The 13,076-nt window shown below is 34.5% G+C and overlaps 1 protein-coding gene across 1 annotated transcript in view; it reads right to left on the bottom strand.

The window, feature by feature from the left end:
• LRP1B (LDL receptor related protein 1B) overlaps nucleotides 1-13,076 on the bottom strand; it is a 470,805-nt gene that overhangs the window by 150,492 nt on the left and 307,237 nt on the right. Inside the window, exons 40-41 of the mRNA XM_027815297.2 lie at nucleotides 11,993-12,182; nucleotides 10,337-10,541 (exon numbers count right to left, since the gene is read on the bottom strand). Of these exons, the coding sequence (XP_027671098.2) occupies nucleotides 10,337-10,541; nucleotides 11,993-12,182 (395 nt within the window). The remainder of the gene's footprint in view (nucleotides 1-10,336; nucleotides 10,542-11,992; nucleotides 12,183-13,076) is intronic.

Genomic DNA, 13,076 nt, shown 5'->3' on the forward strand with positions numbered 1-13,076 from the left:
TTTCTGTGTTTTGTAGCACCTGTTGTAATTTTTCTCAAACTGTAGCAAAAGATTGTAAGTTCATTACAGAACTGATCATCTTTGTTCGGCACTGGGAGTTTTGAGATACAAATAAAGGATCACAAAATCCAGGAACATTTGTTCACTGATGCCCATGGCAGGTCATTTACTGAAGTCTCCTCTACTATGTCACAACACTACCAGAAGATACTGGTTTTATTCAAGCATCCAAAAGAAAGTTCCTATTTCTAATAGCTCTTGGCCAACTTCACAGCACTTTTAACATTCCAGTTTATCAAATATGCTGAAAATTACTGTTTTTTTTTAAAAAATCTTCGTAGCACTCCTGGATTCAATGAAAGTGGATGTCAGTTTCTTCAGAAATCTGTTCATCCTTTGGTTACCTACCAAATCATGTTTAAGTCCTGAGGATTCAGTGTCAACCAAATTTGCTGTGTATCAAACCTGTTGTAATTCATGTTTCTACACCTTGTATTCTGTACAGCTTGTGTGTCTGTTTTCCCAGCACTGCCTGCAGCTCTGGACAAAGTCACTTGTAGATTCACCAGCAGGACTGTGTAATGAAAATTCAGGTTCTTACACTGTGACCATATCGAAATCTTTCTTGGGTGGCACCATCTGGCTGGTCCAGGAGGGGCAGGAAGCACAGAAGGGTCTGCCCAGTGCTCCCTGCTTCCTTTTTTCTTGCTGATTGCTTGTCTTTAACAAAAATAATGATGGAAGCCAATACAAGGACTTTGGAAATTTACGCCTCCGAGTTCTCAATAGTAACCTGGGGTAAGTTTTGGACCTAGACACAAGGCAACTACTGCAGACATTCAGGCAATGCATGTACCCAAATACATGACACTGAGAAGAAAGCCAATGCAGAATCAGTGAGCACCATTCCATCACAAGAAAAAACATGTTTTAGAATTGTAGAAACTCCCAGACAATTAACTTATAGAAAGTTTTATATAAACTGGTGGCTAGGTAGAAAGAAATGACCCAAAGCAGTGCTCCCATTTATAAGAATACGGGGAAAAACCTTTTTACATATCCCTTTTGGAAGCACATTATCAACACAAGCATAATGCCCAGTTAACCCACAATTGTACAACTGCAGTATATGCTGCCTGTTGTTCAATTAAAGGTGATAAACTGTGCTGGAATCAGAAAGCCATTGTATACACGGAGCCAGAAGGAAGAAGGATAAAATTCCATAAGAAGTGGAGCATCTATATTGCACAGAACAAGAGTTACATGAAGTAACTTTTGAACCTCTGCAGACAATTTTCAGGTAAAGACAACTAGAAGGGTACAATCTCAACCATCAAATTTAGTTGTGTGATATAGACCACAACATAAGAGAAATTTAATTCAGAAAGGCTACATTCATGCAGTCCCACAAAGTACAGCAGTACCGTACAAATACTTCACACATTTTCCAGAAAGGACAAAAACTGCCAAAAAGCACACTATGACACAGGCAGAAAGCAAAAATAATTGCGGTCATCAGCAATGTTTTTGGTCACACAAGAGAGAAATGTGCTACTGAATCAACATGCACACTCTGAAAAAAAGTAATGCATTGCCATTCTGCATTACAAAGATTTGAACTGATTTTTTTTTTTTTTTGGTAACATGTTTTTAAACAGTTTTTTTAACAATATAAACCAAAATCAATTAAATAAAGACCCTGTCTTGACATTTTATTGCAAGTTCTAAATTGATACCAAAATTGTAAAATACATGTACAATTTTAAAACATTAAGGCAACTCTACCATCCCTTCCACCTGAACCAGTGGAAGTCAGATCCAATAGCATATCGTGTGTTTTAATACTGAATGATAGCGACATTCACCTACAGCATGTACTTCGAGCTCTGAATAACGCATGAAAATGTTTTTCTGCTTGCTGTAAAGAGATAAGGAGACTGGGGAAGGAACGTCACAAGTAGCTGGGCAATTTAATTTTAACTATGATCCTTTCTCTTTTAAGTTCTCCAGACAGCTTTTTTTTAACGTGTACCTGCTCTAAATTTAATGCGAGGAAGTTTCTCCAGAAAAACATGATTGAAAAAGGGGAGGATCCAGTCACGTAGAATACTATAATTTGAATGTTTTATATAAAAATCTTCTTAAGATTGTCAGTAAGAATTAGATTTACAATAATTCTTACCAAGACAATGCATAACTTTATATAAAGACAAAGGGTTTTTTAAAGATGAGTGCATAAAGTTAATGCATCAGTTTAAAGTATGAGTTTCATTTAAGTATTATATCTGTAATGAATGGCTTATTGATAATAGATCTCTTTCAAACTGCTTAAGAAAAGGGCAGTGCCAGTTAATAAAGCTTTTAAATGTTTTTTAAGGGCTCTTTACTCTTCTAAAGATACCCAAATTTACTTAGAGGTCTGTAACAGAATGACAAATCTAGTACGGAAAACCACACTTCAAACAGTTAAAATCAATGACAAGTTAAATCAAATTGCTTAATAATAATCATTACACAATACCACAAATAAATATATATCAGTAATCTAAAAATAAATAACATTTTAGATGAATATCAGAAAACTCAGTCTGACAGAACCAACTTACACAGAACACCACATTAATCAAAATTAGCTAATGTATTTCATTCTTTCAAATGTAAGACACAAAATAGTATGCCATATGTATTATTCAGTTATGAGTACTGTCTTTAAAATATTCTAGGCAAGGAATCTATGAAAATAAATATATGAGACAGGGAAACCAGCTGGACAGCCAGGGAATAAAATAAAATAATTTAAGTCATAACTTCAACATTATGATTTAGTCAACTAAAAAGATACATTTAGATTAGGCTCTTTGTTTTGCTTGTTACTGCTGTGGTTGCTTTAATAAGCAGCAAAAATTCCACCTCTTGCTAGGTAAACAGATCTATCAGCCTCGATCTGGAGTATCCAAATTCTGCCCTACAAACACCGTGATGTTATTAGGACAAAAATCTGATGTTAACCAGAAAAAAAACAAAACAAAAGTGTGGAGTGGTGAGGTGGAAGGGGAGGTTAAAGACAGAAGAAGAAAGAAATCTAGTACTGATGAGAACAATTGTGAGTTTAGCAATTCCTCATTCCTGTTGTCACAAAAGAAATCCGAAGAATTTCTAGTCTAGATTTATGTGGGGTTCTGTGGAAGAACACTGCCAATCACTGCTATACTGTACTAAAAATAATCAATGCTTTTTGTTGATTGGTTTGAATAAAGACTGTCTTTTCATTATTGTCACATCTTTAACACATGGGTTTTCTTTTCACTTACTGTATCTTTCAAAAATACCTTCATAATAACTGGAATTGCAATTACATAGCAAAGGATACAATGAACATAGTAGGATACCATGTTTACCAAGAACAGAAAGATCCTGTTTCCATAGAATTGTCCAAGTGTGTTATATCAAAATCAGAAGTGCTTCCTCTCCAATAATTAATTTTTGTTTCTCCATGCAAGAAACGAACACTTAAGACATAAAAACCCAAACTGCAATGATAAATTTGAAGTGTTCCAGCTGTTACTTAGTTTGCAGTTCAGCTGAATGATCTATTAAGCAACTGTTCATAGCAGGCCTGTAATTTTCAGTGTAATTCAAATGGAAAGTATACATCTCTTTAAATGATGACTATATTAACCAGATTCTTTGCAAGTACATGCGTATTAATTACATACCACTTATTTTCAACATCATAAATGACAATGACAAACTTTATCTAATGTTACATTTATCCCAATCTTCTAGAATTTTGTGGGAACCTGAGGTATTATAAATAATCTTATTCTCCTTAGACTTAAGAGTTTATTTTTATCTTTTCATTTAATTCCTTCTTTCAGTTAATTTCTACCAGGCTACCAACAGTGGACATCAAGATATTTCGGCAGTCCCAAACTAACAGTGTTGGATCTCTGTTAGCCAGCAACATAGCTCACAAGGATTAGACAAACTTTATTGCCATTGGTTAGGGAATCACTTCCATTAGGTTCTATCTCAGCACCACTTTTCAGAAATACTCAAAGAAAACAACTCATAAATGTAAATGAAGTGAACTCCCCAGAAAAACAACTAACTCACAGGGTGGTATTTCATTCTTTTATTGGTTCTGGAGTTCTTAGGACAAATGTTAAAGGGAAATACGGACATTTGGAAAGCTGAGAAAAAAAGACACATTTTGATCAGTTTTGCAAGAGAAAAAAAAAAATAATCAACAATTGAACATTCCCACTACAACTAATACTTTTATATTGCTAGACAGAGAAAATTAAAAAATCCACTACTTCTACCATTACTTTCCAAGATTATCCACGCCATTCTAGCTGCCTTTCAAACACAGAAATAATGAATTGATGAAAAAGCCCAGAACCTAACAATAAACTACCATAACAGGGGGAATAGGAGAGGCAAAACATGGTGAACTTAAATGTCTAGGTGGTAAATTGTGCATCTTGTGCTATACAATATCAGTTTTTACTCTTATTTCTTGTTTCTCTACTATTATTGCTTCTTGTGCTGTTTAACAAAATCACAAGGAAGCAATATAACTGATTAAATAATTTCTCTACTGAAAGTAGGCTCAATTTTTTTATTTTTCTAGACAACCATCCAAACTTACTAAAATATCTGTCTTCCAGTTGATATTATTTTCCTTTGGGTTAGTTTTTATATCTGATTATTTATTAGTATATAGAGAACACAGCAATGCAATTCTTGAACTCAGAATCACATTCAGGAGCTGCATCTTTTTGTAACTGTCATGTTCAGATCTTGGTGGGAGTCTTTTGCAAGACTTTTAAGCACATTCTGATTTTAATGGGGTTAGACATTCTACATTTCTAATGGTTCATATTTTGCATGGTTTCTTTCTGTTCTGGCTACCTTGGCTGATCTCACTTTTATCCTTTCTTAGTGAATTATTGGGCTGCTTCTCAAGGTCATGTTGATGTCATCATGAATACCTTCCAAGAACTCGCCACAATTACTCTGCTGTCCTCAATCATACTTGTACTACAAATAAATATAATTACATGTCTGAAGAATAATTTCAGATGTCAATCATAAAGTCAAGTTTTTCACAAATGCACAGCCAAACCATTAACATCCATTTCGGCATTTAGTAGTTTGAAGAGCAGATCTGGTAAAATGTTATGCAAGATAAAATAAGTTGAATACCAACTTTGGAACTTGTTTAATTCCTTAAATACAGTATTCCAATACAATAAACACATATATTCTAGATAATGATATCCAGATTAAAATTATCTTGATTTTAATAATCACAGCTTTAAGGCCTATATAACCGTAACTGAGACCAAAACATTCCAGCTCGGATGTTAGAAAATAACCAGACATCTGTTTATAGGAAATTAACTATATTTCAAGGTTCTTGATACATTAAATATTATAGAATAATCAAAACTGAAGAAAGAAAAAAATCAAAATAGCTCATGATCTATTGGAAAAAGAAGCTCAAAACATAGAATCAGCTTTATTTGCTGTTGGCTCAGTCTCTGTGTTCATGAATAAAATGCTATAAATAAAGCACCAAGCAGCTAAAACCAGCTGTGGCCAAAATACTAAATCCAACCAAGGGCAGGAGCAGAAATGGATGAAAAAGGGGAAAGGATTGTGAAAAAAAAATAAAATATTTGCCACTTTTGTTTTTTAAACGGGAAGATCTAACAGAGCAGAACAAGTAAGGTTAAAACAAAATGAAAACAACCACATATCTTCCAAGTAATAAAAATGAACAAAAGTAATAAAAAGAATTCTTCCAAACTTGAAAGAGTACTCCAGCAACCAAATACTAGTATTAAAATATCAGCTTAACAGAAAATCAATAAACTCTTACAATCCACTTAAGAGTCAATTCAATACCGCTAAATTATTTTCTACCCATTCATTGCACTAGATTATTGTGGTGAATAGAATGAAGAAAGAAGCTGCTATCTGGAAGAAAATTCATTACTTTACCATTAGCACTTCATGTTCTACTATATACAATTTATACCTTTGTTAACCTAGCTGAAACTAGAAAGCAATGAAGCAGAGATAGTGAGGAAAAGGGTAATCTGTTTAAACTATTTCTGAGGGGTGGATGGTGGCAGAACCTTGCTGAAACACCCTAAAGAATACCTCAGGTCACCAGAACGGTGGAATGATTATCACTTACATTATTGTAATGCTACAGAAATCATAGATGTTGCCAAGTTGGACACTGTATAAATAAAAAAACCCCACAACTCCCCTGGAAATATTATTTCACTAGATCAATAACATAGTTTCCTGTCTGGATTCTGGCACTCTTGTATCAGTATGAATGCATCTACATGGTGATGAGCAACTCTGCTGAAGCACTGCTGGTGAGGCCAGTAGAGCTCCTACGCAGATTTGAATAAAGGGCACCAGTGTTTGTTTTTTTTTTTCTTGACAATCCTCACCTAACTAATGCAGGAAAAGTGCCTTCAGAACTGAGGACACACACAAAACTCTGTTTCAAAACTCATAGCACATGAGAACTTGGATCAGTATTTTTCACAACAACAAGAGTTTGTTCATTCTCCCAAAACAGGTATTGGTGTAGGACAACAACAGCAGTATAGCTTTGTATAGGTAACACTAGAGCTCACAAAAGGCCTTCAGAAGAGCGTGCTGCACCCAGCTTACTGCTTTCAGGGCTCTTTGGTTTGCTGTAACGGGGAGGAAGAGTTAAAATGCCAGAAAGTCAAATCAAGGGGTAACACTAGGAAAATTAGAAGTTTCAATGTTCAATGACTGAGAAAACTGAATGACCAGTTTGTCTTGCTGATACAGACTGAAAGCCAGAGATCTGATAAAAGGGTGGGATTTTAGTAATAGTTTCTGCAACTAAGTTGCATTATATCCCATTTCATGTGCATGTACATCCCAGTTCATGATGCATATTTTGTTATACACTGTGCATAGACAATTTAAAACCATTTCCGCACAGCCTATTAATTACCTTATACTTGACTGACAGCATATTCAAAAACCTTAAGTAAAACACGATCAGGAAAGTGAAACTGCACATGAAAGCAAAATGGAAAAGGAACAGCAGTACAAGACAAATGTATACATCAAAGTAGAGATGCAGCCAAAATGAAATATAAATAAATAAATAAAATGTTAATTCTAACTGAAAAATAACTGTAAAAAAATAGTTTAAGAATCCCTCTTAAACTAGAAGAGGAACAGAAAATATCCAATTTAGAAGCGGCATTTTCAGAAAAAACACATTGAAGAAAGCATAGAGGATAAAGACAATTATTTATAAATGTATTTACATTTACGATCTAAATGAGATATTTGTCTCTTTTCCCTAATAAATGTGACCAAAATAGTAGTGACATAAACAAATAACTTCATAGACAGAGATGGTGATGTACTTGAGCAAAGCAAATCACTGGAATAAAATAGCATGTATATAACTGCTCCCATACCTCCTCAAGCTCCAGAAACTTAAGAATGTCTCTGAATTGACAATAAATTTGCAGACAAACACAATGAAGTATTAGCACAAGTTCCTGGTTGTGAATGGGATAAAAAGTTGCATGTGTCTTTGTCCTGGTTTCAGCTGGGATAGTGTTAATTTTAGTAGCTGGTGCAGTGCTGTGGTTTGGATTTGAAGAAAGAGCAATGCTGATGGCATGCTGATGGTTTCGGTTGTTGCTGGGTGATGTTTATACTCAGTCAAGGACTTTTCAGTTTCTCAGGCCCTGCCAGCGAGAGGGCTGGGGGGGGCACGGGAAACTGGGAGGGGACACGGCCAGGACAGCTTCCCTGAACTAGTCAGAGGGATATTCATTACCATATGACACCATGCTGAGTATATCAACTGGGGGAAGAGGAAGGAAGGGGGCACACCCAGGGTTATGGAGTTACCGTTCTGCGTGATGGAGCCCTGCTTCCCTGGGGATGGCCGAACACCTGCCTGCCCATGGGCAGCAGTGAATTAATCCCTTGTTTTGTTTTGCTTGTGTGTGTGGCTTTTGCTCTACCTATTAAACTGTTTTTATCTCAGCCCATGAGTTTTGTCACATTTACTCTTCTGATTCTCTCCCCATCCCACTGTGGACGGAGTGAGCAAGCGGCTGTGTGGGGCTGGGTTGCCAGTCGGGGTTAAACCATGACAGTCTTTTAAACAGGCATGTTTAGTTGACCAATGAACCTTACTTCAAGAACAGAACTTTGTAATTTACAATTATAATAATGCACAATAATACATCATGTGATGGAATAATATAAAAAAAATCCTCTAAGATACTCAGTCTTCAAAAATAACACAAAATAGAAGATAAAGGACAGGAAGTCAAGAGGACGAGGATGTAACATATTAGAACTTTCAAACTGTGATCAAAGTCTTACAAAGAAAACACTTGAGAAAGCTGACAAGTATGAGAGAAATGGGTAATTTCCTCTACCTGTATTTCCTATACTTAGATTTTAAGATGGCAACAAGTTCCTCAAGATTCCAGTTGAAAAATACTGTAATGTGGTAGATAGCAAACTGAGGTACTGTCCAGATACATAATCATTGAAATTAGTCAGGAATAAAGGCAGATAAGACTGGATATATTTTAGAAGAACTGATGAAGCAGGACTTAAGAAAAAACATCAAATGGCAGAAATTAAGCATAGATCATTTGAACTTGTTACATCATTTTGTAATTTGAGTAGGAACTCTTGAGATGATTGCACACAACCCAGTCAATACGTTTCACTAATATTTAGCAACATAAGACAGAGAATAATAAAGAATTCTGCAAATACTACTGTGCTGTTGTATGGTTCAATATATATCTGTTACATGTACATCTGGAACACCATGTGCTGTTCTGTTTCATTATCTGACAAAAGATGCAGCAGTAACAGCAGGACATATAGATTTATATGATATGAATCATCTTTGAAAGTATGACCTGAATGTAAATAAAAAGTAAGGAAGAATTCTGAATAACATTTAGAATGAAGATATAACAAAACCCAAGGATTAATATGAAAAATGGAAAGACAGTAATTCAATTTTTCTCTTCCAAATGAAAAAACAAAGCAAAATCCCAAAGAAAGCCACCAAACTGCCTTCTGTATGTTATTCTCAGATATGCAGGTGGATTCACTGAGCAAAAAACCCAGAATGTTAATCAATTTCCACAGTAAATATGTAATCAGAGATTGTATACTTTGGAATACATTTGGTTTGTCCAGTTTCTGATATATCTGCTGCATGTGAAAACATTAGCAAGCTGTGGTTAATTTATACAAATGAAAACAAAAGGAGAAAGGAAATGATGCAAAACTATATACCTAGTCACGCTGATTTTACATCTGCTGTTAAAGATTGGCTCTCTTCTTTTGCACTGATAAGGAAATTTTGTCTAAAAAAAGTATGTGAAACTTCTCATGGATAAGATTCCAGGAAAATATGTAATTTCAATTTAAGATGGTAAAAGATTTCAAAGTTTTTATACAGTACGTGAAGGATATTATTTATTTTTTTTACATAAACGTATATGAAAGTGAGCTCATGTACCAAATATTATCTTCTAGAGGTGCGAATTGAAAATACAAGCCAGAACATGCCCCTCATTCATTTTGTCATGCACTTTTGGAGGTACAAAAATCCCCAAAGGAAGACTTCATTATACAAGAATGTAGAGCTAAACATGCAACAAAATTGTGAGCACAGATCAACTGCCTTCAGCATATTTAAAGCAAAAGGTGTACTTCAGCTAAAACTCATAGAGCACTCAAGGTTCAAAGTGTGTTATGATAAAAAAGGTAATGGAGTACGGTTGAATACATCTGAAAACGTATAGTTAGAAAAATACAAGTTTTATAGAGTAACACTCAAGCACTACAGAAAAGAAAACCTAGTGTATTCAGAAAAGTTTGGCACTGAAAGGAAAATTACAATCCTCCTATATGAAGCAGAACATTTCTCTATCTCTTCCACCAAACTTAGCGCTGCATTTTTTTCAAGTGGATATAAATCATTTAGGACAGTGATGCTTCAGGCTCAATACTAATGCAAACAGCTTGCATGGTAAGGGTCTGCATCTCCAGCAGGTCATTCAAAAAACTAGAACATGTTGAGTAAACAGCATTACTTGTAGTTCAGAGGGTTTTTTTTTTCAGTTTTAAATCTAATATACAGCTAAATATTAGGAGAAACTTAGGCAACAAATGATCTTTCTGTGATATTTTCATTTTAACGATGCTAACAAATGCAAACAAAGAAATTTACAATCAATATGTTTGGGATTTTTGTTTTACTTACGTATCTTTGTGATCCATCATATTCACACCTCTCAATTTTTCCCAAGCTGCCATCTGAAAAGTAAAGTTTCTCTGCCCTATGATCAATGGTAAGTCCATTTGGTGTCAGAATATCTGTACTAATGATAACCTGTGCATTTTTGCCTGAGAGGGTAGATCTCATGATGCTTGGGAGCTGCTCATTCCAGTTAGTCCAAAACATCAAGCTGTATTAAAATCAAAATAGCAGAAAAACCCATAAGATACATTTTATAATTTAATTCTCTATGAAATGAACAACAGAGAAAACATATGCCTTCACAGACAATTATGAATGGCGTCTATATGTAAGTGTGATAATCAGTGGTAAATAAGAGAATGTAATAGCAAATATCCTATAAATTATAGCAGTTTCCTAGTTCATTAACTTGTATACAAGTAAATATTTTTTTCTTTTCACAGCTGTGATCAAGTCCGATCATGTCTCTATACTAATATACCATTACAGAAAGATATAAGCTGTGTAACCAAATACACATTAGCAGAATTAAGTTTATATTAGTAATTTCTAACAGTGAAATTAATCTGCAGCTTTTCCCATATCAGAACTGTGATACAGAGCAAAGGACTGGTATGCAGAAGGTTGATAATGGGGAATCAAGTGATCTTAACATGCTCTACAGGAGGCTCAATCAGCTCCTTGCTGCTGCTAAATAATGGTGGAAAAAATGTTATGGAATGAGCTGTGGATGCAATTTATACATTGATCATAACCCGCCCATCCTCTCATTGCAATCTCCACAACTATTTAGTTGGTTTGTTTATGATACCAGGATAAATCATATTTTACAATATAGCATAAACTGTTAACTTGCATAAAATGTATGTGAAACCACACGTGGAAATAACCTCCTTGACTGCCCATGCAATGTTTTATGTTCAGCTACCACCAGTTAAAAACAGAACTTAAGACAGAAAGGCAGCCTAGCCTACCCAAAGGAGAGTTAAGAGAAGCAGAAAAAGCAGGTTGCCTTTCTTCCAGAATTAAGAAAGAAGATGAAAGTAAATCGAATTTGTAAGACATTTATAAGCAAGAGGCTGAAGTAGAAATATAAACCTCCTATTATCTTACTCAGAAACACAGTCTTCTGAGAGGGGCAGGAAGGGAACTAAACGAAAACCTTTTTCCCCAGGATGTTGTCTAGAAGCACCATAGATGTACATCTCTTGTTATATAATATTATACAACACTTATTTTTGTGATAAACACACGGGCCTATCAATTTGCCACACATGAAAGTCAGATTGCTCTTTGTAAATCCTTATATTAATTTTGTATTTATTTAAGCAGTGAGAATGAGTGGCAAAAGAAATCAATAAAATAATCACTCTTGATAATTTGCATTTAGCTCACTTTTCTAAAAATCAGGTCAAACTTTTAACATTCCATAAAAATGTAATGATTATTTGATCTGCAACATAGCTTATATAAAATGTTGTATCTTAATTTTGCAATTGCTTTAAAAAATGGATACCAACATTTGTCTCCTAAATGAAGAAATCTACTTAACTTCCATAGGGTTCAAGAGTATTAGTTGATGGTGAAATAAAGAAATGTTGCCGTGTCCTTGATGTTAGGCAAAAACTCAAATCTGGTAAAGAAAGATGTAATACATACTTCTGACATTCGTCTAGAGCTAACACATGTGGATGATCATCTTCAGACATTGTTATTACTGCTTCTCGGTTGAAAGCTCCTCGACGCCTCTGGTCAACAGTGTGCCTTGTGATTGAAGATGTGGTTGAACTGGTCCAATAGAGAGTGTCCCAAGCTCTATGATAAGCAAGGCCCTCCACTGATCCAACATCTGGAAGACATTGTTACAGACAGAGCTAATAAAACTCCTGCTAACAAGACATTTTGGTTTTCTTTTTCCTTGAAGTTGATCCTGCAGAATCACTAAGTTTAGCCATTTCAGCCTATTGACTCTGTCAAATTTTTTACCATTTCACCTGTTTGTTTTTTAATTGGACTCAAACTCTTATTACTTCTTCATAAATTTAAATTAAAAAAAAAAAAAAACAAAAAAGAGAACAAAATCACTATTAATATCCCTGTACTATATTTGCACTACAGTGTACTCACATAATAACATTACAAATCATAAGCATCTATTCAAGACAGCAATAATTCAGTCACAACTTCAAATATCACTTAAGCCAAGTCTTGGGCATGTTTTCACCAATTACTTGTATCATTTAGCATTATCTTTCCATGTATTTTCTAACACAGATAGACATTAATAGGGATCAAAGTGTCTTGTTATTAACTGTATAGGCCTTTTTTAAACCTCTGAAAAATACTGAAAAGACCAACTCTGAAGGTCTCAGCACTAACACATAATTTTAATGAGCCACAACACCACACTCATTCATTCTACATAAAAAACTGTGAGCTGGAAACCAAAGCAAATATTAATAAGCAGCTAAAACATATATTTAACATCCAGAAAAGATAAATTGTATCTGATTCCAATATATAAAAGTGACAGACTGTGAGAAATAGGAGTAATTATTTCCTACCATTATTTTTAAATTACTACAGAAATGTAAGTTGATTACTTCACTTATTATTTTGTTCAAAAAAAAAAAAAAATAGCCAGAAGTTTCACACAGCTTATTAATGAGCTACAGAAGCTGAAAATCTAGAAATTTAATAAGGATTACATTACACTGGTTGTTACAATTTACATTTGGCTTGC

The sequence above is a fragment of the Falco cherrug genome, chromosome 8 (genome assembly GCF_023634085.1).
Source record: "Falco cherrug isolate bFalChe1 chromosome 8, bFalChe1.pri, whole genome shotgun sequence".
In the NCBI taxonomy this organism is placed as follows: domain Eukaryota; kingdom Metazoa; phylum Chordata; class Aves; order Falconiformes; family Falconidae; genus Falco; species Falco cherrug.